Genomic DNA, 26,889 nt, shown 5'->3' with positions numbered 1-26,889 from the left:
TATGTGAGACAGCTGTCAGTAGTAACTGGCAAATTGGACCGCCTTAATTCTGATCTGAAAAGCTAAGAATAAATGCGTTTTTGGTGTATGCAACATCTCCGGTCATTTTTAAACATTAAAAAAAAAATAAGTTTATATATGGTTGCTACTGACTTTTACATGCTAAAAGCACTTACATTTGGTTTTAAAACAGTCCTTAGTCTTCCTTTAAAATGAACGAAACATCAAAACACTGCTCCTCTATCTAGTAGCGTTAGCTCTCTTCATGTTACAGCAATAACAGCACAATCTTCCTACACATAGCACCAAACCTGGCAGAGAGTAAAACACTTCTGATATGAAGCTTATTTCAGTTACTGCACTATGTGCAACCAACCCATTTATTAATTTTCATCTTCACATTTGGCTCACAAAGAATCAATTGCCATATTCTTTTTAAGTGTTACGAATTTCTTGAGAAACACTCCATGTGTCTTGACATTTCTCTCAGCAAAGCCACTGAGAAAGCCCTCCTTTGGCTTGAGTGGAACCAGAAATAAGACAACACTGAACACACCTCTACGACATAATCTGGGGACCGAATTTAATCAAAACACTAAAACAAAGTGTTACTGATTACAGCTGTAGACAAGTTCAGTCAAATTAGCAGCAGCAAACACCGCTGCGAGAGGCCCAGGAGCCACCTGCTTTCACACTGGGAAAAAAAAGTAAACATTTACCAAGCATCTGTATGAAGAGCAATCCCATATGTGTTTGGCTTTTGGGTGGGATTTCTTTTTTTCCCACTCTTTGTACTGGCAGCAGTGAAGCTGATCAAGTGATAAAATGGTCAAACAGAAGAAGGAAAGGAGGACGTCATCGCTCGGCCATGACACTAGTGTGTGCCAGGCTTACGCTGTTACCCATTTGCGAAACATCATCAAGTGCATTCAAGCAACTTGGCTTTTCCATACAAGCGCAATGGACATCTGTGTGTACAAAAGCACGGACCAGAAGCTCAGCTTTGCAGGAGCATAATGGAATATGTTTATCTAACAGGGAAGGGAATCACTTTCATTAGGAAATGTCTCAAGCTTCAAGTAGGCAAGCCTGCAATTTTAACATAACTTGCAGAAATTGCCTGAGACAGCGTCTTTGCTGAGATCATAACATACACATTTCTCTGTCACAGATAAATCAAGAAGTAGACAGTGTATCAAAGCTCATAAGAGATTCAGTAGTACAGGAAACCAAACCAAAACACTGGCTACTTGCATTATTTAGCAGTTATCTGTAAACACCAAGGGTGCCTAACTAGTGTGCTCTACTGAATTTCAGCCCATTATTGATGGCTTAATACCACAGACATTGTGATTGTGCTTCCTTGACTGATATTAGTGGCTTTAGGACACCCCCTTCGTATTTCTAATTAGGACTTCAAAACGAGAACAGACATTGTGCTTCTCAGGCTGACAGAGGACTGCAGGGGATGCCCCTTAAAACTGTGGGACACGGGGAAAGACCGATCCCAAAAATCTCATTCCCGAGGTTCCAAGCAGTTCTGAGCAGCGAGGCCCATGCAACAGATTCCGTGTTGTACAAATTAAGCATACAGTGCAGACAACTAGTAAAGCTAATAACCCACACAGTTCCCTATCGAATCTTGTCAATTTAATTTAAGGTGCTCTGTAATAATCTGAGATAGAAAGGGTAAGGCTGAAGGGAATCAGCCTTACAGGAAGATACGGCCTGAACACTCAGCTCTTCTCTACCACCCTTCAGAGCTACCAGAGTTACGGCCAGAGACTCTTACCGCATACAAATACAGTAACCAGAGCTCTTCCACACCATCCAGCAAAAACTCGATAGCTCTGACAAAGACCAGCTTTACTTCAGCCACAGCAAAACGTGACATAGGATACCTACTTGTGCTAAGTTTGCAGAGGGCACACATAAGATAGAAATGCATCTATTTGATTCCTAACAATTACTTCTTTTGGGTGCAAGTTATGTGGCAAGTAATGAGCCAGAGACATCTCCCAAGCATCCACAAAGTGCACAGCAATTCCTGAGAACATTTTCCTCATGACAGAATCAAGCTGAAGGGAATACCAGTCACTGTTAAAGAGGCTCACTTCTGGCCCGAGCTCCTGAACATTTGCGGTTCTGATGATGATTAAAGTCTTGGGGCTGCGATCCAGCAGTTGAATGACTGACCTCCGAATGTTCCTCAGCCGCCGTATGTACACTTCTACGGGGAAAGTGCTGAAGTGGGACCATATGGTTATGGCTATCACGGTGTTCCTCCCACCCACAATGCCATTCAGCTCGTTGGCAATGTAGCGCAGTTCACTGCTAAAGACGGTTGTAAAGCGAATGGGTGGCCCGTGACAGCGGAATTTCAGTAGGATATTGTGCTTCAGGTCCACGGACATAAAAGGGCCCACGTTCTTAGGGCTCCCCAGATTAAATTCCACTAGATCTGAAAACCCAAGAGCAAACATTAGCAAAAGATGGCATAAGAGATCAAACTATCAACAAGAGACTAGGATCACAGGGCAACAGTAGCAGTACACGAGTGAGTACTTAATTCTAAGAACCCTAAAATGAAACTGAAGATGAGCATTGTAAGTGTATTCCAAAGTGGAGTATACCAGTATTGAAATCTGCAGGACAGCACACTATACTTTCAAAAGGCTGTCGATGCTTTTTCCAGCTTTCCCCAACTGTTTCTCTCCTGTAAAAAAGGAAATTTCTAAATAGACACCTTCGGTCACTCTTGCCCTATGAATCCAGAGTTCTTGGCAACCTTTCTGGCAACATCAGGACTCCATTAAATTTAAATTTAAATTCAAATTCAACTGGTCGACATTAAGGAGTCTCAAAGTCTGCATTTCAACACAATTGAACTACTTTGGGGTGGTGAAAGAGGAATACTTACTTGGCTACTGAAATTATGTTATTTAAGGAAAAGTTAAAATAAGGGAAATGAAAGAAAATGCTAAAAACCAATCAACACTAATGGAAGTCACTTGCTTCCTGAAGTCATTCTGTTACTTCACTTCATCCCCAAATTACTTAAGCTACTGGGCTCCTGCAAAGCCTTATACCAGCAGCCTACATGAGTTTTGTTGTGCCCCCTCATGGCCACATATTAACTCACAAGAGCAGTAATGTACTTAACTGGTGAAACATTTTATAGACAGCTTTACAGATAACTTGGGGCTCTTTTCCCAAAGGCCTACAAATTTCCAATGTTTGCTCAAACATATGACTGACTTTCTGTCAGCACTTCTGGCCATGTTTTGCCTTCCCTCTTCCTTTTGATTTGTCATTATCATTTAATAAGATCAACTGCGTCTGAGAAGCAAGAAATAAAGCTTTGCAAAGGTCTTTAAGGACAAAATCAATTAAAAAAAAATAACCTGGAACAACTGATGTCAGATATTCAAACCACTGCCTTATTGTAGAGTCTCCAAACAAGTGGATTACTTTCCCTTGTAAGCACTTGCTTATATCATCTGACTTGTTAAAATGATGGATCCAGTGTGTTCTTGGCCTCCAGTGGTCTTCGTAGTAATAACCAGAAGGGGAAACTGTGGGATCTTCAACTCTGTCCATACTGCTTGAATCTAGAAGAAGAAACTTCTCTGAAATTAACATACAACAAACAAAGCCTCCATAACTGTCATGGCCATGTATACCGTTTAAAGCGAAGTAATACGATATACAACATCAAAAAGCTCAATGCAACACATTCCTGTAAGCCCAAGTATTTTCCCCACTATTTCTGCAGTGAAACCTACTGCTACTGACACCTGATCACTTATAGTTTAACTATATATTTGACAATGATTAAATAAATAATAAATTTAGTAGCTGACATTTTTCACATTCAGACAGAAGTGCTCATACTTGGATGCATGCAAAAGGTTTAGGGGAATACAGGTAGAAAGATCAGCAGAGTACATGATTCTTCCAGTCCGGACAGGATCCCAGAACTCAGAAGCCCCACTATTCCTCCCCTGCCAACAAACATCTGCAATCCTCTGCGCCAAAGTGCACTTCTCCCCTCTAGTGGCCAGCCTGCCGACCAGAGAGGATGTGCAGCTGCTGTGCATTACTGACACCGCTCTCTCTACGGGAGCAGGCTCTCCCTCTGCAGTACCAGACACCAACCCCAAGGTGAAAACATGCAGGGGGCAACTTGGTACCACTCATATTTGCTTAAAATAAATAAATCCTTCTACTGAATAGCCCCCACACTGACACTATTCCTGCCCCAACCACACATGCTGTAAGAATGAAATCTGAATCATAAGGACTCCAAAACTGGGAAATGCCAGAATTACAGTTATAGACAATAATTTTATATGCCCTTTGAATGTATAAATTATGTTAATTTTTAATTCCAGAGGTTTCATACTTTCTCTCTGTTATCTAGCCCCTTCCTCTTTCAGTGCCTGGGATAGGTTGCCCTCTAAGGAGCAATTAGACTACACCAGGGAAAATCTGTTCTACAGCACTCCTGCTCACCTTGCAGAAGCTGGACAATGTGCTGTAATCAAGGGCCAGAGGTTACAGGAAGAGAAGCTGCAATCTCAAGGTTATGTCAGTCAAAAATGGCCATATTTTTCTTAGTATCCAGTGCGATACAAGCACATTTGTTGAGGTCATTAAGTACAGGTTCCTCCTTTACCACATATCTGTTCTAATACCTAGGGGCCTGGGAATGTGCTGACTCACATTGGCACACAGAGAATCCCAAAGCCACTGCCTGAACAGAGAAGTTTTCTATGGCAGTAAACTGAGCAAGCACAGAGCTGCTCTCTGGCATCAAAACCAGTAGCAGGGACCAGCCACGTCCATCTGTTAAAACACTTTTCCACACCTTGGCATGGAGATTACCTGGCTAAGAAAAGCCCCTGGCCTGTCACAGCTTGCAGCTGTTTGGGAATACACACGTCAATGTGGCCAAAATGATGCCAGGGACCACTGTAACTACATAGAGGACTGGCAGGGGAGTTCCAGCACCCAGAGTCATCTTCTGGTAGATGCTTCATTATAACACAGGTGCAGCCAAACTATTTAAATACTCACAATCCAAACAAAACAAAAATTAATGAATAAATAAATCAGGCCACAGGCATCTTTGAACACCCATCCCTAATTGTAACTTTTGGGCCTTGCTTTTTCTATGCAAAATGCTGTGTCTTACATCAGTAGATGCTAGCCTCCTTAAACCTTACAGGGACACCGTAAAAAGCAAACCGCTGTGTTTGTGTAACACAAAGACGATAGTCTTCATTACCACAGAAAAAGCAGTTAGAAAACAATGATCAGAGGATGATCAGAGGGCTGCAGCCCCTCTCCTATGAAGGAGGGAGTTGGGGTTGTTCAGCCTGGAGAAGAGAAGGCGCCGGGGAGACCTTGTAGCAGCCTTCCAGTGCCTAAAGGGAGCCTGCAGGAAAGCTGAGGAGGGACTCTTTTGTCAGGGAGTGTAGGGATAGCACAAGGGGTAATGGCTTTAAATGAAAAGAGGGGAGATTTAAATTAGATATAGGGAAAAAAAAATCTTCACTCAGAGGGCAGCGAGGCCCTGGCACAGGTTGCCCAGAGAAGCTGTAGTGCCCCATCCCTGGAGGGCCAGGCTGAATGGGGCTCTGGGCAACTGGTCTGGTTGGAGGTGTCCCTGCCCAGGGCAGGGGGTGGAATGAGGTGGTTTTTGAGGCTCCTTCCAACCCAAACCATTCTGTGGTTCTAAAATCCTATATTTGGATAATTTCTTAAATAATACATAGCAAATAAGGCAACAGTGCTGATAAGAAAGAAAAAGACAAAAAAGCAACCAATTAATAATGCTGACTAATCTAATCTGCATGAAATAATTGTACAAAGGAAAAAAAAAAACAACCCCATCATATGGTCATGTAATTAAAGATGAATTCATTATGCAACCTCACAACTTCAATTCTTTTGCTTCTTAAGTTTCGGTGTAAAGATTTTGCTTTTTTTTTTTTTTTTTTTTTTTACCTTTTTAATTAATTTTAAAATTAGGCATACAAAAAATACATAGAATATGATATTAGAACAACTTGTCAAATCACACTAAACCTAACTCCGACATTTGAAATCTGTGTTCAGTACCATACCAGTTTCGCTCCAGAATTCAGAGAGACATTACTTGGGGATTTTAAGGAGGGTAAAAGCTCTGATTTGAATAGTTACAAACCAAGAATAGACAGCAGCTTATATTTCAGAAAAATGAAATTTTAAAAATAAACTTGATCTACATTCACCCACAAACAGAAATGTATATGCAAAAACAACAGAACAATGAATTTAAGTATGCATCAATCCTAAAAGTCATACACTTGCAATCTTCATTGCAATGTATTGAATTGACTTTTTCAGAGACAGTTCCTGTTAGGAGGAATTTTCCTGAGGAATATTGTGCCGCTCCTATCTACCCTTTCTAACCCATCATTAATCCTCAGGAAAAACAGACAGGCTTTGATCATCTGTATCCTGAAAGAAGGGTAATATAATCAAATTTCAAATGTGCAGCAGTTTCTCTGAGAAAACATAAAATTAAACAACAAAAGCCATCTCATCTAAAGGGTCTGGAGAAAGAAAGGGGGAAATACTGCTGGCCTAATAGCAGATTATTTTAAGAGAACAGCAGAAGTAAAAATCAAGAAATGCTGTAGGCTGCTTTCTTTTAAGACATGATTGCTCAAGTCTTGAACTCTACCTTTAAAATTTCCTACAGCCTTATAGAAAAACATCTGAAAATCTTTCAATTACGAAGTAATTCTTTGCGTATCACATTTTATGCAGAGTTTTTAGAGGCATTAAAAGCATACATGTGAATATGAATGAGATAAATCCTTTAACTTAGCATAGACTGTGTTTTTGTTCTGTGTTTACACACCATACAGAAAACTTAGGTTCTGTTCCACAGCTTTAGGTTATGAAAACCTGTGGTAACACAAGTGATAGTAATAATTAAATGCAAATTGTCTAAAATCTATTACATTAATTCTCAGCAAAGAAAAGTAAACAGGAAACACCTCACAGCCAGTTTTCCTAGATTAACCAGTGTTTGGAGAGCAGCTACTTTCAGACATTTTCCCTCTCAGTAAATGCCAGAAAATATACTTTTGGCAAAAGAACAGAAAACTGCTTTTCTTTTTGCTTTATTTTTTATTTTTTTTTCTAAAAATCACACTTATGTATACAATTTTAGACAAATTTGCTATTAGCCCTGAGCTTACATTACAGTAGCACCCAAAAATGTTAATCTTCAACACACAAATTCTAAAGTATATTTCCATTCCATGCTATGAAAACAAAGAAATCCACTACTACTCATGCCTCTAGTTCTTTTTATAGATAAACCTATGATAATTAATCATAGGTTTAATTATCAATTAGAAAAAAGAACCTTATAAAATTCACTTCACCTGTAAATGGCCTGGGCTTTACAATCACTGAATCAGGTCCACTGGAGAGTATCGGCCTTTTGATATTCACATCACTTGAATGAAAAATAAAATAATAATATTATTAGGCTGTAAAATTTGAAGTTAATATCACCATCACTTTTCCTTAATCCACTTCAAATAAGCACACAGGGCTCACAATAAGATTTTTTGGTATTTACATTTACTCCATAGAGCTGAATGCATCATGTATCAATTTCTTTAAGACCACTACCACCGTTCTGAGGCAGCATTCAAGATTTAAGAGCACCAGGACACAAATCTCATGCACATTTTCACAGGTGCAAACGTAGATAAAGCTATCAGGCTATTAGAAGTATGTTATATGCTTTGAGGGATTAACCACAGGGACGGGAAGTTCCCAGCTTGTGGTGTATGTACCACTGCCTGGAGGCAAACCACTTGCGAGGGTGTGCTGCAAAAGCAGCTCCCAGCTCTGCCTGATCACTGTAGCTGCTTACCACAGTAAATACCTCAAGTCGAGGAGGCTACCACTTTGCGCCTCCGCAATCCCATGGCACACAGCGGAGCTTGTGGCAGTCCAGCACAATCACCACCTGCAATTTTAGCTCTAGGCTGCGCTACCAGTGGTGTGACCTGCCTCTGGGGATAACAGTAGTACCAGTCAACATCCAACCCACTTCAGACACCTCCAGCAAGGTCTTCCACCAGCACTGTAATTCCCTGAACGTGGAGACAAAGCTCATCCCCCTAAAGACTGAAAGCCATCAGAAGTGCTTCAGTGCTTCTTTGTGGACATCAAAAAATTCTGATGATTTTGTGTTGCAACCGCATCCCTACTGTACAACTACTGTGACAAAGGCAGAGTACTAATGCAAAGCTCCTGTTTTGTCTTTTGATGCTGTTTTACAGAGAACTCTCTTCTGGTATTTTTCTCCATTTAAGAAATAAACTATTTGGAATTTCTATAAGCCATTTCAGTCAAGAATCTCAGAGCTGAACAAAACAAAAACGAGCTAAGGAAATGTCACAATCCCATTTGTAAGCATCACCAATCAGTATAAATATCAGATGTATTTTACAGGTGATATGTCTGAGCCACAGCAAGTCAAAAGATCCACTTACAGACTTGATAAAGAACAGCCCTGTCCCTTCCCTAATTCAACAATATAGAGCTGCTCCCCTAAAGTCTTTCCCAATCCAAGACTCAAGCTGACATACTGGCAAAACACTTCACTTCCCCACCTTTTTTTAGAGAGCAAGGCAGTAGCCTACAACTACAATTCTGACACAGCACAGCAGCTGTCTGATCTCAGCTGAGGGTATAGGCCAAAGCAGTTGCCTCGTGTACCCACGCACTGAAGATATTAAAAAAAAAAAATCAGAATCCAGAGGAAAGAGATGACTGAAATTATCCTAATTTGATACCTTACATAACATGCACAGATCATTTCCACTTACTTACAAACCTATTGCTCAGCAGTTTGTTCTGCCAGGTGTTTTCTTCATGACAGACTTAGTTATGCCTAACACTTGGAAGTCGTACTGAGCATTATGTTGCATTACATTAAGGATGTCCTTTGCTGAGGATAAAAACAATTGATACTTTGTGCAAAAATAAACTTAAAGCCTGGACCATTTTTAGGTAGTCCAGACTCTGCCAAAAATAAATCTTAAAGCATTGTTATCAGTATTTCAAGCATAGGTGTGGAAACAAATATAAGGAAACAGTCCCCAGAACCACCACCAGACTTAGACAGCATACTCATGTGAAATTCAGCAGGTGTGCCCAGGACTGAACACAAAGCGTGGAGAGAGGGCTACAATCAAGATTCTTTAGTTTAACATTATTGTACTCTTGCGTGGCTGGATGGAGGGGAAGAGAATATTCAACTACTCACATCAAACACCTGCTCCTTCAGGTACACTCCTCCTCTAAGGCTGGCAATCTATCATATTTGTCCAATAACCTAAAGTTTGTCTTGAAAAAAATAAAAACTTGACTGCATACCTATAAAGTCAATAACATACATACCTTTGGAAAAAAAGGCTTTCCTCATGTGTCAGAAGACCTTTCTGATATCCACCCTTGGCATGGCTGATTCGGCTGGCACAAGAGAGTTTTCGTGGCTTGTAACAGAACCATGGCTCACCCGTGTATAGATCTGTGAAGTTACAGACTGGAAGATCTCCGGGCAAGCATACGTTACACTCAGTAGTTTCTGAATACCTCCCAGACTTGAATGAGCTTTTGAAATAGACCCTGTCAGGCCTTTCTTCTCGTAAACGCAGGAGTACTTGGATCGCTTCACTTGGGTGGACAAGTGTCACAGATACTTTGACCTCTCCTGGCCAAAGCAAAGTAAAAAAGACTTTGTAAAGGCCATTATGGCAATCTACAATCCTTCCTGTCGCTCCAGCTTTCAGCAGAGGAGAGTGGATTCGTGCCTGTAGATAGTCTCCACCATATTGCTTGGGTTTTCCTTGGAAATCCTTCATGCGAACGAGCACCTCTAGCTGATCACCCACCCTGAAGAACCCCCTAGGCTTCGCAATCACAAAATCGCTATGTACCGGATCAGTGCTTTGTAAAAAAGCAATTTTGTCATCGGGGGGCTTTGGCCATTGTATTGCAGCAAGCAATGATTCCTGTTCCACTTGTTCTCTTTTGGACAAAGTCTGCTGCTCATAACCACAGTAAGGCTTCCTGGTAATTTTAGTTGTCTGTGATAGAGAAGGCTGGTCATTGTTTTCTGTTATCCAATTTGATCCTGAAACCGTGTCGTCATCCAGGTGCTGGGAAGGGAAAAGAATACCTGAAACTGTTCTATTAAATAAAACACTGTGAATAACAGATGTTTTCTCAAGGCATGACCCTCAGAATTGGAGTTTGTTTTACATAGTTCTGAAGCTGACCAAATGAAGCAGCTTTACTAGAACACACAAATCTATTACCTTGACCCTGAATTTCTAAAGAAACAGTTGTGTGATCTGTGGTTACTCAAAGATAACTTTATCCTTCTCTAGCAAAGAGGCTTTTATATAAAGCATACTGAGTATTTCCTGGGTAGTATTGTTGTTACTAGTGTATTCTGTAAATATCAGCACTGCGAAAAAATTATGGAAGATCATAGGATTAAACAGTTAAATAACTCAAATTTAATTTAGTACTTTAGTACTTACTTTAATAATGTTTTAGTCTTAAAGCACTATGCTGGTTTTGCCTGGGACAGAGTTAGTTTTCTTCATAGTAGCTCATATAGTGCTGTGTTTCAGATTTGTGATGAAAATAGCAGTGACAACACACCAAAGTTTCAGTTGTTGCTGAGCAGCGCTTACAGAGAATCAAGGTCTTCTCTGTTTTTCAAGCTGCCTGCTAGCAAGTAGACTGGGGTGCCAAAGAAGCTGTGAGGGGACACATCCAGGACTGCTGACCCCCAGCTGATCAGAGGGATACCCCATACCACACGGGGTTGTGCTCAGCTGGGTGTGGGGGAAGAAGTTTGCCAGGGATACTGTTGCTCAGGGGACTGGCTGGGCATTAGTGAGCTGGTAGAAAGCAATTACATTTTGCATCAGACTTTTAAAAACACATTGGTGGCAAAAAATAAATATTTAAATTATCTTTATCTTAACCCACAAGCTGGTTGTTGTTTGTTCTCCTTTTCATTAAACTTTTGCCCTTCCGATTCTCTTCTCCATCCCACTGGGGATGAGGAAGTGAGCAAGCAGCTGCATGGTGCTTAGCTACCTAGCAGGGTTAAACCACAATGAGCACAATGAGGACTAATAGCTGCCCAGTATAATGCAAGGAAATAGGTTTTCTTTGAGACAGTACGCTGCAAATTAATTTAATGCACCCTTTGGTCATGCTGTCAAGGGAAGCCTGCTGCATGTAGCAGCTGTGGTCATTTCTCCGGTCACATTCACATCATTTCTCATCTAGTTAGCTAAACTTACACCTTGAATATACACAAAATCAGCAGTTAGTAAGTATTTAATTGTCGGGTATGTGTAACAGAAGTTATCCATATTTCATATAGAAACAAAATATGACATATTTTTTCAAGCAACCATGAAAACTATACGAAGTATCATTCATATGACAGCAGAGATTATGCTAGTTTAGACTTCAAAGTGTTTTTTTTTTTTTTAAAAAAAAAAAAACTGCACTATTTGCAAAGTTTTAAAAGCTGGTTGTACTTACCCATATCCTAGTCTTTTCTTTTCCCTTCCTCCATAACTTATTGCTCAGTACTGCTCAGTAACATACTAAAATCCCCAGCACTTATACTAAACCTCTTCATTTTTACTTAGAGTAAGAGGATATTGAGTACATTGTGATGTAGGACAGATAAAGAGAAGTTTGTTTGATTTCCACATTAACAACTAAACATGAAATTGTAAATTGTTATATTTTATGCTTTAGCTATAAAAGATAAATTTACAAGTACCCATGGATACACACGGTGTGGATTTTTTGTTGTTTTTCTTGTTTGTTTTGTTGGTCTGGTTTTAATTATGGTTTATAATAGAACCACACACTACTACAAACATCCCTGCGTGTTACTTTTACTAACCCAGTAAATTGCAGGCAAAGCTGAGAATGAATCTCAAAGACAGATCACCTTTAAATCTCGCCTACATTCATTCTTGAATTAAGCCAAGTTTCTGTCTTTGGATACCTTCCCATTGCCTTCCTTTCTGTTGTTCAAGTGTATACATGGCATAGATAATATTACATAGAAAGATTTTTAAAAAATAAGCATATGTTTAAACACATCCAACAGGCTGGTAAGTATGTCTGAGTCAGCAAAGGAGGGATGTGGGAGGATAATAGGTATGTGCACAACTTTTGGGTTCAGTGTACACTCTCAAGAGAAAGTTTAAATATTTTAAGCTGGTTCTTCAAGAGGTGGGAGTGGGAAGGGATGGAAAAGATGTACATATATATATATGCTTCCAAATGAACAGCAGAGACACAGCTATCTAAGAAAGCCTTAAAAAACAGACCTATCACCATTTTAACTTTCTATAAATTTATTCATAGTTTTAACCTATTCTTTCTGTCCAAGATTTGCAAGATGTTGTTTATGACCTAGCTAGCCTTTCTGAAGTCTCTCCAAAGGCATATCTAAATCTTTCACTAGAAAATGGTGCAGAGAACACTAAGCTAACTCACACAGTTACAAAACAAAGCAGAGAACATTGTTCAATGTTTCTCAGTCTACCTATGCAGACTTTCTATCACAGCACCAGGCCAAAGCTCCTCACTTGTATGCAGCTGAGGTCCTAGATAAGTACTGTCACCTCAACTCAAGCATCTCCAGGTTATGTAAAGCAGAATTGACCACACCACAAATACTTCCTCAGTCAGTCTTCAAGGAGGAAGGGAGGCAAAGAAAAACAAACAAACAACCCACACCACACCCTCTCCACAAAGGTAAATTCAAACTTTTTCCATATCCTGAAGGACCATTCTTTCTGTAACATTCTTGTTCATCTTTACAGTTCTCTTCCAAGCCCAAACTAGACTGTATTATTGCAGAATTATAAGCTAATGTATGAAAATAAGCTATACCATGTACAGTATTCACAGAAGAAGATATTACTGAGATTCACTTTTCCAGTGAAGGCAAGTAAAGCTTCAGAATCAATTCATATACTGAAGATCCTTGACTGGAACAGAAAATCTTTGCAAACCATCTTCCTTTTGGAAGTGCTTCTCAGGCTCATTTCCAAACAAGAACTGAAACTCTCCTTTCTCTATGGATAGGCATGGCTTGCCCTGAAATGGATTGATAGCTCAGTTTACCCCCACTCCATTCCCTATCCCCCCTTTCATTGGCATTTACAAAGCTCTCTGACTCCTGCATGATAAGGAGTGATACTGAGTCCAGTCAGAAGCCTGCCATGCCGAACTGTGGGCTCTCTACTCTAATCATCAGTAAAAACACAATCATATTTCTTGCAGTAAGGCAGATAAAAAGCATTGCTCAAGATTTCTCAGGAGTCCTCTTCCTTTATCTTGTATAGACTCTTTTACTTCTTAATGCAACCTCCGTATTGAATAACACTTGCCCTGCTTTATTTCCATACATAACTCCATTCAAAATGTCTTGGTTTTGAGTGCAGTTCCTAACATCTGTTTATTTGCTGCATTCTGAAGTTAACCAGAACGCAAATGTAATCACAGAGTAATTTAATGGATGTCTACTGAGTAAACAGGCAGGACAGAATAGATTACACTTTAATTAAGCACAAACAAATCCACAAGCTGTTCCTGGCACACAAGAGATATGCCATAAGCAGGAGAAAAAGGAAGCTGCATTTTCAGAAGAGCTAATGAAATTTTCACCTCAACTATTCAACTTTTAGCATTCTTGCTGCCAACTAAGCAAAAACTAAGTATAATGTATAAGCCCAGCCTGACGATCATGCTCTCAGAGATATGTCCCTGCCATGTTGCCCCTGCTCATGGCAGGGGAGATGGAGTAAATGATCTTTAAAGTATCTTGATCTTCCAAGTCAAACAACTCTATGATGTTATCATATTCTAGAACAGTTACTGGGGACTTGTTTAGACCTGCAATGAACACTTGTCCTTGTTAAGTGCAAGAATGTAGGTGGCTGGTTAAAAAAAGAAGAAAGAGATGAATATTTCAGTTGCTGCTGAAAAGGTGTAACTCCATCTATATTTCAAAGTCCTATGTCCTCCATCAGCCATAACTGTTGGTTTGGCCTAGTACATCAGGAGCGATTGCCATAAACCTGTGTGCGCCACGATTAACATCAGAGCAGGAAACATCACAGGAGATTCTCAGATGACAGGCGTGGCAGTTTAAAGAGTAGTTCAAGTCCATCTCAATAGAGAATCTTAATTAATGCAGCAGACAATGTTTGAAACTGAACAAACCCCATTTACTGAAAGGCCAGTCATCTTACTTTATGTATTTTTACAAAGTACTTTATCCCTAGATGTTTTCTAAGACAGGCATGAGATCAGATCATTGCCTTTACTGTCTCACAGCACTGAGTGGGTGGTAAGTTTCTCCAAATGTCAAAGCCAAACCTAAAAAGCCACCATCTGACAGACAAGTGTTCCAGCAATAATCTGAACAAGATGATGCACTTATCTCCTGTCAGCATCTGCATTTACCAGTAACAATAAAAAGCTTTGTTATACAGTTCTTTTGTTCGGTTCCAGCCGTTCTCATTCAACCATTCATTTGTTCTTGCAAGACACTTCCCTGTTCCTACACACTGTCTCTTTTCTAAGTATTTTTAAATAAAAGAATGCTCACAACCAACCCTGAAGTGGTTCTATCACTCTAGAGGCAATTGGTACACAAATACAAACACCCTTGTAACCTAAAACCACGATGTTGCTCCCCAATACTTTGATCAATAACTTCATACTTTGTAGAAAATTATTGAACATTTTCCATCTGCATGGGTGTGTTTTCAAAAATTAAAATAAAATAAAATAAAAAATTAAAAATACATTTCTTCTGGTGCTAGAATACAATGGTCAGCTGCCAAGAAAGGAATGACTCCATACTAAGACACAAATTAAACAATAAGTAGCTTATCAAATGTTTTGTGAACAGCTTGATTTTATTTTCATTTTTTAAAAACAAGGTTAAAAAAAGCAAGGCTCCAGACAGACATGGGACTGTTGACAGTTTATCCTTAGTAACTCAAGGACTCAAGATGGAAGATTATTAACATGAATAACAGTAAAGTCCTAAAGAAAAAAAAAAAAAAAAAAAAAAAAAAGCAAGGAGACTAGTAGGAGGCTAACCAAGAATTGTCTTCAAGTATTTAGCTTTAGTCAGATTAACTCAATGATCTGTGGGAAGAAAAGAATGTTTGATACATTTGCAAACATGTTCTCAGCAATAACCAATAATAAGCCTTCCTTCTAGAGCCTGATTGGATTTCATTATGGTTAATCTGTGAAAACTTTCTAGAACTTTTTCTGGCTTTGATCCCTACCTGAGAAGAATCAGTATAGATACCTATAGTAGCCTGCCCAAAAGCTCTGCCTAAGGTAGAGACAAATACCGGATCAGGTCCATTCAGAAAAGTCAAGACAACTGAAGAGGCTGAAGTTGCATGTTACTATGTAAAGATTTACCAGAAACACAAAACTGAGTTTGCAATATCAGACATACAAAGGTCAGCAAAGCCAAGTAGATACTTATCATGAACAGTGCCAATAAAAAGCACAGAGTGAATGACCTTACTGCGTTTTTCCTTTAACTCTCTTAGCTCTGCCATAGCCCTATTCTCTAAGAAATGCAATTTTAAAAGAGAAAGCAATGAAATAGACTAGGTTTCAAAATATCAAAACTGTTCTTCATTCAACAACCTCAGTGAAATAAAATAGAAAAACAGCAAGAGACAACAAAAGAACAGCTGCCTTCTACACTATACAAAAATGGCCATACTAACTCAGACTAAAGGTCCCTCAAATGCACTACTTTGTCTTCCAGTAGTTTCCAACAGCAAGTATGTGGGGAAAAATAAAGACAAAATATGTTGTGATACTTCCTCTGAAGACTTATCCATCATCTAGCCATGTATGATTTAAGGACTTCTTTGCCAGGGTTGACATCTTTACACTTAATAACTCTTAATAGATTTCTTTTCAGCAAATTCATCCAGACTTTTTGAATATATGTTTTAAATCAACTATCCTGTCTTACCACAAGGACTTCTGCAGCTTTTCACTCTCTGGGAAAAATCACTTCTGCTTCCTTTGAATCTGGCATTATTTTATCTGGCAGTTTTTAATTTCATGTCTCTACTAGTACTGGAAAAGGCAACTAACATCCTTTCTTTAGTTATTGTTCCTGTGCCACATGTGATTTCAGATCTCTCGGACATCTTTCTTGCCTTTATTTGAACCTCTTCCTATCTAACTATATTTGGGGTGGAGGGAGGGGAGTGAAGATAAAGGATTTTTAGAGCCCCTTTTTTGCATTACTTTATCTGGACATCACAGCCAGGAAAAAAAAGACTTTGCAAGAGGAATACATGATTACTGATTAATGCAGCCTGAAAGTAGGCCTGCACTGAAGTGATAAGTCAAACATAAATATGCAAGTCAGACACTGCAGAGGAAAAAAGGAAAAAGCTAAGAGAAGTTGCATCAGTACAGGCGGGAGACCAACTAGCTAGCTAGCAAACGACGCTGTAGAAAACGACCTAGGGGTTCTGGTGGAAAGTAAATTGACCAGATGTCAAGAGCCTAGCCTTGTGACCCTGAGTTAACAAGGCCGTAACCTTATCAAGGGAAGTGATAATCCCCCTCAGCTCAGTCTCGGTGAAGCCTTATGTGGAACACTATGTCTGGTTTTTGGACACCCAGTACCAGAATTAAACTGAAGAGATCAGCTGAGAATGCCTCAGATGACTATGGGTCTGGAGCACATACATACCAGGAGACACTAAGGGAACCAAACTTCAAGTCTGCAGAAGACTAAAAGTCACAACTCCAATGTCACAGGCAGAAAGGAAAAACATGGTTCAAGCACTTTGCAGAAGAAACAGTCTCCACTTACCTCTAACTGAAAAAAGTTATGAACCAGCACCACCACAGCCAGTACTGCCATAAGCAGGCAGAAGATTTGCAGTCTGAACGAGTCACGCCACATTGTCCACTCATGTCTTTCCCTCCCATGTTAGACGCTGCCATGATTTCCATTCACCGCAAACATGAATGTCATTGCGTCTCAGTAGTGCGCAGGTGAGTTCAGCTGACTTCCACTTCATTCCTGCAAGCGCATTTACAAAAATTATATTAAGTGCCAACAATATTGCCAGGCGTAACGTTTAACTCCAAAAACATGTAAATGGTGGAACTTTTCAGTGCAAAAAGGGCTAAAATAGATTTGGTAATTCAAAACAGATTTGTGGCAATCTGAATGGTACTAACTCTCTTGAGCATATCAAGGCAAAACATTATAAAGCCAATCTCATCTGCATTTGACAGAGAAACATCAAAAGAGTGAGAGATTTCTTTCTGGCAACCACACTGTGACCATCCAGCCATTGTAAGCCCAAGACTTTTAGCAGAAACCTAAGGTTTTAGGCACCCCCACATTTACCTGACTGGAGATCCCAAGAAGTTGTTATTATGGACTGAGTTGTGAAGCAAGTCTGGATAAGCAAGATAAAAGGTATTTTCTCTAACTTCCTGCTGGGGAGAGAGAAGAAAATAGCTGTAACACCTAACAGTTCAAGAGAAGATACCTACCAGAGCTGGTTACACTAAAATTGAATGAAAACTTCAGAAATCTTCTCTAACATTAGACTATCCTCTCTATTTTTTTTTTAATCATCCCTTTACATCCTGTACTCTTTTGCAGCTCTAATGGTAAAAAAAAAAAAAAAAAAGACTTCTAGAAGAACACAAGATTGTTTTCACAAAATATAATAATAGCCATGCTTTTATAAAACTTAACTTTCATGAAATATAATGATTTCTTGATGTTGGTTGACAGGTGGCCTGTTACAGAACCTAGCAACTGTTGATATACCATTTTCACAGCTTAATGCTTCTTAAGTTTGAATCTTTTATCTTGCTCCTTTTTAAAAGTGACAGTCTTAAGGTAGTCATTTTGCAAGCAAAAAAGGGTTCCATTCCTGCAGAAGGTGAAGCTGTGAACTTGGAAACACGAGATTGCAAGGAGAGAGCAGTCCCTTTAAATCCAATATTCTCAACACAGTGCTCGCTACTCATGCAAACATCCACTGAGCGCAACATAATCAAATGATTAGATAAACTTCACGTAACTTTCTACAAATAGTTTAACTGAAAAGCTATAGTATTTATTAAGACTATATGAATAATGTTGCATAAATTTAAATTAAACGTAACGATATATTAAATACCAAAATTAGCTAATTAAATCATTCACTAGATGAGCAGAGAGTAGAAAACTGAAATATATTACTGGATAACCGGGACAGTCTCAAAGGAGACCATATATGAAATTGCTTTATGAGGATTATATGGATTATAACTGTAGTTGCTTTGCTGAGAATTACAGAGATTGCATCTCTGACTAATGAACAAGCATCAAAAGAGCAAGACACCCATTAAAATGAAAGCATCAAACTGACAAAATGCAACAAAAATGCAGATTTGTTGGAACAGTTCTGTGCTAATGTAAAGTATTAAGCTTGCGTAAAATATCAACGAGGGTCTTAAACAATAATTGATGATGAATACACTTAAATAAATTGAAATGCTAATTTAAGGCCACATATGACCATTTGAGGAACAGAAGCAAATATAACACGGAAAAAGGTAATTTCAGATTTTGTTGCTGGGAATGCTCTTCAAATCACTGAAAAGCCAGAGACTTTGGAAGTTGTTAGTTATGTCATTTCATGCACCTAGAAAGGCCACATAGACTACTCCCACATGTTTTTGTTACGCCATCCAAATATTGCCTGGATCAATCATAACCACCAAACATCATAAATAGAATCACAGAGTCATCTAGATTGGAAAAGACCTTCAAGATCATCCAGTCCAACCATCACCTTGACAAGTCATCACTAAGCCGTGTCCCTTATACCATACCCATAATTCTCTTGAATACCTCCAGGGATGGGGACTCCACCACCTCCCTGGGTAGCCTGTTCCAACGCCTGACCACCCTCTCTGGCCTTCCAGACAGTTCTCCACCCAGCAAACCATACACCTGTCCAAGCTGTGCATAGCCAGTTTCTCCAGGAGAATACTGTGGGAGACAGGGTCAAACACTTTACTAAAATCCACGTAAGCAACATCCACAGCCTTTCCCTCATCTACTAAGTGGGCCATCTTGTCATAGAAGGTGATCAGGTTAGTCAGGCAAGACTTGCCCTTCATAAACCCATGCTGACTGCTTCTGATCAGTTGAGTGTCCCCAGCGTGCTGTGTGATGGCAGTCAAGGTGACCTGCTCCATGACCTTCCCTGTTACCAAGGTTAGATTGACAGGCCTGTAACTCCCTGGATCTTCCTTCCTGCCCTTCTTGTAGAAGGGAATCGCATTTGCTAACCTCCAGTTAACTGGAATCTCCTCGGTCAGCCATGGCTGCTGGTAAATCATTGAAATTGTCTTGGAGAGCACTTGCACCATTTCCTTCAGTACCCTTGGCCAAATCCCATCTGGCCCTACAGACTTGTCAATGTTCAAAACATGTAGGAGGCCACACAGTTTCCCATTACACTACAGGGGCATCCTCTCACTCCCCATCACCAACTCAGCAGGCTGGGTATCTTGAGAACAGCTGGCCTTACTAATAAAGACTGGGGTAAAAAAGGAATTGGGTACCTCAGCCGTTCCCTCATCTTTCATCACTAGATTTCCCTTCATATCCAATGGATAGAGATTCTCCTTAAGCCTCCTTTCACTGCTGGTACATTTATAAAAACATTTTTTATTGTCTTCTGCTACACTAGCCAAATTGAGTTCCAGTTTATCTTTGGCTCTTCTAATTTTTTCCCTGCACAGCTTGACAACAGCTCTATAGCCCTGAGTTGTGTGCCCCTTCTTCCAGAGTTCATAAACTCTCTTTTCTTCTTCTTGTGTTCCAGAAGAAGCTCTGGTCAGCCAGGCTGCTCCACTTTCAGTGAGTGCATCGGGACAGCTTCTGCACCTTTAAGATTTCATTCTTTGAGAAAGTCCAGCATTACCAGACTCTACCTTTCAAACCCACCCACACCCCTCAAAGGTCTCTGTCATCCAGGTCTCTAAATAGGTCAAAGTCTGCCCAATGGAAATCCAGGGTAGCAGCTCTGCTCATCACCTTGCTAACACTTCATCAAGGATTAAAAACTCTATCACTCTGTGATTGCTGTGCCCAAGGCACCCTCCAACTATCACATCATCTACAAGTCCTTCCCTGTTTGCAAACGACAGGTCAAGTGGGGCACCTTCCCTCACTGGCTCCCTCACCACCACACTACAACAATGTGTTTCCTCTTTGCTGTATTTCTGGCAGACATCTAGGAAGTTGAAGCCCCTCATGAGAACAAGAGCTAGTGATCACGAGACTTCTCCTAGTTGTTTGTAAAATATTTCATCTACCTCTTCATCCTGGTTGGTCAGTCTACAAGACTCTCAACATAATATCAGCCTTATGGGCCGTTGTCCTGACTCTTAACCAGGGGGGCTCATCCCTTTCATCACCATCACCCAGCTCCACACAGTCAAGGCATTCCCTAACATACAGGGCTACCCCACCTCCTCTCCTTCCCTTCTTCTCTCTCCTGAAGAGCCTGTAACCATCTACTACGGCACTCCAGGCACGTGAGTCAGCCTACCACATCGCACTGAGGCCAATCATGTCACAGCCCTGAGACTTATCTAAGTCTTCCAGTTCCTCTTAAATATTTCCCACGTTGCGTGAATTTGGGTAGATGCACTTAAGCTGGGCTCCTAATTAAACTGTTTGGTTGGAAGAAGTGTCTAGAATTCCTTTGTGCTGTTCTTCAGGTGCTCTCCTGCTGACCTCTGATCCCTTTCCTGGCTCTGGGCATTTGCTTCTGGAATTGAGCCAATCTGAGTTGGGTGGATTGCAGTTCCCCTCCCCTTGTAACTGTATTTTAAAGCTCTTCTTCACCGGCTTGCCAAGCCTGTAACTGAAGATGCTCTTCCCCTGCTCATACATGTTTCATGTATGAGAGAACAGAGCTGTCTTGCTGAAAAAAAAAAAAAAAAAGTTTTCACTCAAATATTTCATATTTCTGTAAACGTCATAATTTCTAAAACAAGCAGTTGCATGGTTTTAGAGCTTTTTTTAGTAAAGGCCTTAGCATACTTTCAGTTCCATCAGCCATGAATAATAGATCTAGTTCGCGTTTTATATAATAGAAGCACATAAGTATGACAAGTCATTAAACGCTGTCAGCTCTACATCCCAGTGCTTCCCTAAGCAAAGAAGACCAGTATAGCACACGCTACCACAGCTGCTTCAAAGACCTGCCGTGAAGACCCCTAAGAAAAGCCGCTAATTCTGGCGATGGCCATCGAAGACCCCATCGGGAGCGTTTTTGGAGCCGAGCCTTGCCCCGGCAGCAGCAGCAGCAGCAGCAGCAGCAGCAGCACTGTCACGCAGAGGTCACCGCACAGCACTCGCCGGAGCCGGGCAGCGCCGCAGCAGCTCCCTGCACCAGCTCCGGCAGAGGAAAACGCCGCACAGCCGCACCAACCCCAACCCCTCCGTGAAGCCCCCGACCCGGGGACGGGTGAAGCAAGCAAGCCGGCGGTATTGCCGCCAGCAGCGCTGTAATTAAGCTGTATTTTCCCCCAGAGCCGAGCATCCCCCGGAGCATACCTTCTCCTGCGGCTCGCATCCCGCGGGGGAGCGGCAGCCCCTGCCCCGGCTGCCCCGGCAGGAAGCACTTTCCGCCGCCCAGACAGAAACCCAGCACCGGCAGCCCTCCTCCTCCTCTTCCTCCTTCTCTTCTTCCTCCCTCCTCCTCTTCCTCCTCAGGCCACCCGGCTTCCCCCCCGCCGGAGTTTCTCTTCCCCACAGCGGCCCCGCGGCCGCAGGCCCTCAGCGCGGCCCCGGCGGCTCCCGCCGAGCCATGAGGAGGAGGCGGCGGCCTGTCCCCTGTCCCTGTCCCCTATCCCCGTCCCCTGTCCCTCGGCCCGCCCCACCGCCGCCCCCGACCCCATCCGCCGCTGCCATGGCGCCGCCGCCCGGCCCCGCCCGCCGCCAGCGGCCGCCCCCTGAGGGGCCTTGCGCTGCGGCGGGATCTGCGACCGAGAAGAGCGAGCCCCAGGGGAAACGTAAGGGTGAAAACCCGCGTCCTTTTCACCAAGAGGGGCCTGAGAAGCGCCCCTGTCATTCTGGAGTCGCACCATGCCCATGTGGGTGGCTGGTGTGGAGCACTGGCTGCCCGCGGCTGTGTGGGGTGGCGTTACCAGCCCCTCGCCCCAAGCCCTCTCAGAGGGGGCTCTGACAGGACTGGCACTGCTAAGTTTCAGCAGTGCCAGCCCTCGGAGTTAAGGTGAGAAATGGGCAAAATGAGGCACGGTGGAAGCAAGACTTCAGTGCTTGAGGGCATGCACACAACCAGTGTGGAGCCTAGCCCCAGCATCACAGCCATATGGCACTCGGGCTGGTAACAAACCCCCGACAAGTGGATTTGCCATCACTTGTAATTGCTGTGTAAGTTTAGGAATACCTTTTTCCAAAACATTCACATACTAACTACTGCTTGCATGTGTACAGATTAAAGGCACGCCTGTATATTTACTAAGGAATAGTTGGCTCGCTTACTTCTTCACAAGTAAGTTGAAAACACACATAAAGCAGCTGAAATATTGCCACAAACACAGTATTTTAGCTATTATAACTATTAATTACTTGCTCTTGCATGCTGCCCCCACAGATATTTGGAATGTGTTAAGAGACATGGCTGCTTCTCTTCCTTTCCACACATTGCAGTGGTGATTATGTGGTAGAGATGGAAAGCAAAGCCTCAACAGACACCAACTTTTATTAGTACTATACACTACCAGTCAAGAATTTGGAAACTTATCTGTAGAAACAAAATGCTAAGAAATAAAGTATCTTGAAAAATCCTTTGTATTTTTTTCCTCTGTATATATTACCTACCACTTTTATAGCTGTCTCATTACCTGTTCACCCCTCATTCCTGAGCCACACAGTGCTTCAAATTCTACTACAGACTACTACAGACTTCTCAGTTTAAAGTGAGGCCTGAGGCAAAACTATCTAATTAGTGCATTAAATGTTAGGCATGAGCCTCTCTCTGTAATGTAACTGATGTTAGGGGTGAAGGGATGGAAAATGATACCACCACTACCATCTGTGCTCTTTTCAGAAGAAATAAATACTCCTGTGCTATTCTCTGCCACATTTTACAGTTCACCATCCTTCAGTGATGGGAAGGGATCCCCACACCCACTTTATCCATAAATTCTTAGGTTGTTATTGTAATTAGCCTTGATGAAGGACTAACAATGAATCAAATGGGCTTCTGTAATCTCTGAAGTGGTAAGTCCTTGTGCCTAAGAGGCCATATATTGATCGCTGAACTGCTCTTGGGACCCTGTAAAGGCTGTTTGCTTTTCAGTTATTTGAACATCAACAGCTCTGGTAAAGGCTGCTCCACATGCAACATCTAGATTTTGTTGGCCCCTGAAACCTACAGCTTAAGGAGCTGCCACTCCACTTCGCTTCACATCCCTCCTGGAAGGACATAGCATTTTGTGATGAGTACAGAAAAATCATGGAAAATAATCTTTCCTTATTTCTTTTTCCCCCAGTTATGTGCAGAATGGTGAAGCTATGCTGAGCCCTTGACCCTACTGTCCTCCTCTCATCAATAATACACAGTATATTCAGTAATGTATCAGCAATGAGGAGAGGACAAGTGAATGAACTCTATGTTGGAGAGCTCAGCACTATAAGATAGCTGTAGAGTGGATCTTGAAAAAATGTGGGCTACAACAGCACACGCATTTGCCTTTAACTTCAGACTGAAGGAGCTGTAGCAGCTAATAAGGGGAGAAAAGAGAGTTAAGGCCATAGAGGTTAACATCTGTCTCTCTTCAGGTCCCACTGCCTTTTCACATTTGAGCAGTAACCCATTCAGCTCATTTTCCATGCACTTCCCACAACAGAAATTCATGCTGCATGTTGTCAAGGAACTGTTGCATCAGCTGGAATTCTCCAAATGTTGTCAGGAAAAGACAACAGAAAGACTGCTGAACTGCATTCAAGCAGCACAATGCTACAAGAATGGCCCTGGCTGCTAGGTTGCTGTTCTTCACAACCCTGTATTATATGAGAATTGTTTAGGTTTCTGTAATGGTTAAGTTTTTGTAATGAAAGCAATAAAACTTTCAGTCCAGCTAATGAACAATTTCAACATAATGCCAGATTTTACATTTTCCAGGTCATCCTTCATGATCCAGGCTTCCCACATTTCACAAATTAGAGTGTCGTGCAAGTCAAAGGCTATGACTGGTTTCATTAAGGCATCCTGTACACAATTTTATGCCATTTCTTCCCTTGGTCAATGTCGTCTTGCAGAGGTCAAAAAAAGAAGGCAATATGTGTAGTACCATAGCTTGAAAACAATGATGTCCTGATGCAAGCCAGGCTTGGACACAGTGGTTTGCAACCTTTAGAGTAGAGGAAAAAAAAAGTAGCTTTTAAACCATAACACCTAACTGAAGGGGAAAATACTCCACCTACTACTTGGACATACTGTTAACAGTTTTTAAAGCCACACTGTCATACACACACACAAAGCCTATGTAAGGCATGTCAGCCGATAAAATTCAAAGAAACTATTCCTTTGATCATAACTTGGTCTACCCACTAGATATATTTATCCCTTTATTTTTCAGCTCTAGCTGAATATTTGAATGTTATCACTGATATGAATCTAAACACTAGAGTTTTTAGAGTGACCTTCAGCCTAAGCTCCTGAAGCATTATGGATATTGCCCCTACTACACACAGTATTTAGATTCTATAGTATGGCTTTAAGGCTTAATCCTACTCCATGAGAAAATGGTGCTGCTTTTCTATTAAGGATTGAAATGAAGTCACTTCAGCTATGCCCATTTCTATCTTTCAAGTATCTTCACAAAAGAACAAGAAGAGTCTTACTTAAAACCCTCAGCTAATTTCTTCAGTGTAATGAGGTGGAAATGTATACTAAAAACACCTGCTAATCTCTATGCTTGAAATAAGAGTTAAGCAAAACAAAGTTATTTTCAGATTTTACTATTGGGATGACTATTCTGCAGGAAAACATGACTTGGTGTAGTGGGTTTATGTGGCAAGGTTTTGGTAGCAGGGGGCCATAGGGGTGGCTTCTGTGAGAAGGATCTAGAAGCTGCCCCATGTTCGGTAAGGGCCCCACTACTGACCAGAGCTGAGCTAATAAGTGATGTTGTTTGCACCTCTGTGAGAGCAGATTTAAGACAGGAAAAAAAAAAAAATGCTGTGCCACACAGCAGCTGGGAGAGTGAGAGCAGTGAGGAACAGCCTTGCAGGCACCAAGGTCAGTGAAGAAGGAGGGGGAGAGGTGCTCCAGGCGCCAGAGCAGAAGTCCCCTGCGGCCTGTTATAAGGACCATGGTGAAGCAGGATGTCCCCCTGCAGCCCATGGAGTGCCATGGTGGAGCAGGGTTCCGTGCTGCAGCCTGGGGAGGAGACCACGGTGGAGCAGGTGGCCCTGCACCGACGGAGCCTGTGGCCTGTGGAAGACCCCTCCCAGAGCAGATTCTGGGCTGGACCTGCAGCCCATGGAGAGGAGACCACGCAGGAGCAGGTGACCTGGCAGGAGCTGCTGCCCGTGGGGGACCCAGGTTGGAGCAGTTTGCTCCCGAGGGATGGACCCCGTGGTATGGACCCGTATCTGGAGCAGTTCTTGAAGAGCTGCTGCCTGTGGGCAGCCCATGCCGGATCTGTTCAGCAAGGACTGCATCCTGTGGGAGGGACCCCACAGCACAAGGGATGAGAGTGACTGAGAAGGAGTGGCAGAGAAGAATTTCTATAGACTGACCATAACCCCCATTCCCCCGTTCCCCTGTGCTGCTCGGGGGGAGGAGGTGGAAGAGGGTGGATAGGTGGGGGGAAGGTGCTTTTGGTTTCTTTCCTTTGTTTCTCACTTCTCTAGCTCGTTAGTAATAGGCAGTAGATCTTACTATCTCCCTATGCTGAATCTGTTTTGCCCATCACAATAATTACTGCGTGATCTCCTTGTCCTTATCTCAACCCCTGAGCCCCTTTCATCGTATTTTCTCCCTGTTCCTCTTTGAGGAGGGGGAGTGAGAGAGCGGTTGTGATGGAGCTCGGTCGCCCACCCGAGTAAAACCATCACACTTGGATTTATGTCTGAGCTCTAGGACTGAACTGTTTTCTATTGAAGCCTGAAAGACAGTTAGGCAGTCTTCATTGATTTAAGCAAAGAGCAGGCATCTGTCCAAACAAAATTAGCATGAGAGGGAACAAGAGACTTTGCAATTGTCTCTCTCTCTTGATAAGCCTATAGCCTTAATTCTCTTTCTAGAAAGCTCTGCACAGAATACTGCCACATCTTTTAATTCAAAGACAGTAGGAATTTTAATGTGAAAGAGAAATAAAGGACTGTAAGTAATGAATCCCAATTTCAGTGACATCTACTAGGGTACATCAAAGTACCCTACCTTATGCTCACTGTTTTCAGCACATTGGGCCACTACATGCCTCAGCTGTACCCAGTCACAAATGCTAATGCTTACCTTGTCACCATTACTTTGTATTTCTAAACAGTCTCCAAAAGAGGCCTCCAATTGTAACACGACTAGTAGATGTATGACTCAGGATAAAGTACGAATTAACATTTTAAGTAAACATACAAATAATTTATTTAAGTCAAAACTCATAGGTACAAACAAAATATATAAG

At 41.7% G+C, this 26,889-nt stretch overlaps 1 protein-coding gene across 3 annotated transcripts; it reads right to left on the bottom strand.

Moving 5' to 3' along the window:
* Nucleotides 1-119: 119 nt before the first annotated feature.
* On the bottom strand, nt 120-22,042 carry NXPE3 (neurexophilin and PC-esterase domain family member 3). 3 transcript variants are annotated; one of them, XM_035315035.1, is made up of 7 exons: nt 21,788-22,041; nt 17,561-17,652; nt 17,015-17,227; nt 9,481-10,241; nt 7,446-7,519; nt 3,405-3,611; nt 120-2,461 (listed from the first exon to the last, which is right to left on the bottom strand). In XM_035315035.1, exons 3-7 carry the CDS (start codon nt 17,105-17,107, stop codon nt 1,911-1,913), a joined length of 1,686 nt encoding a protein of 561 aa, XP_035170926.1. In that variant the 5' UTR covers nt 17,108-17,227; nt 17,561-17,652; nt 21,788-22,041; the 3' UTR covers nt 120-1,910. The 3 variants fall into 3 exon arrangements, with proteins under 3 accessions (XP_035170926.1, XP_035170927.1, XP_035170929.1); XM_035315036.1 differs by having other exon boundaries at nt 17,561-17,649; XM_035315038.1 differs by lacking the exon at nt 17,561-17,652 and having other exon boundaries at nt 21,788-22,042.
* Nucleotides 22,043-26,889: the final 4,847 nt, after the last annotated feature.

The sequence above is a fragment of the Oxyura jamaicensis genome, chromosome 1, assembly GCF_011077185.1.
Source record: "Oxyura jamaicensis isolate SHBP4307 breed ruddy duck chromosome 1, BPBGC_Ojam_1.0, whole genome shotgun sequence".
NCBI classification, from domain to species: domain Eukaryota; kingdom Metazoa; phylum Chordata; class Aves; order Anseriformes; family Anatidae; genus Oxyura; species Oxyura jamaicensis.
This window is presented reverse-complemented; position numbering and strand designations above follow the sequence as displayed.

Excerpts from the sequence above, each read along its gene's own strand:
- NXPE3 (XM_035315038.1), bottom strand. The coding sequence starts at position 17,107 with ATGTGGCGTGACTCGTTCAGACTGCAAATCTTCTGCCTGCTTATGGCA. Across the intron at positions 7,520-9,480 it reads GAAAGCCTTTTTTTCCAAAG|TGATGTGAATATCAAAAGGC; the intron begins GTATGTATGTTA and ends TTTTCATTCAAG. Across the intron at positions 2,462-3,404 it reads TCTGACATCAGTTGTTCCAG|ATCTAGTGGAATTTAATCTG; the intron begins GTTATTTTTTTT and ends TTGGGTTTTCAG.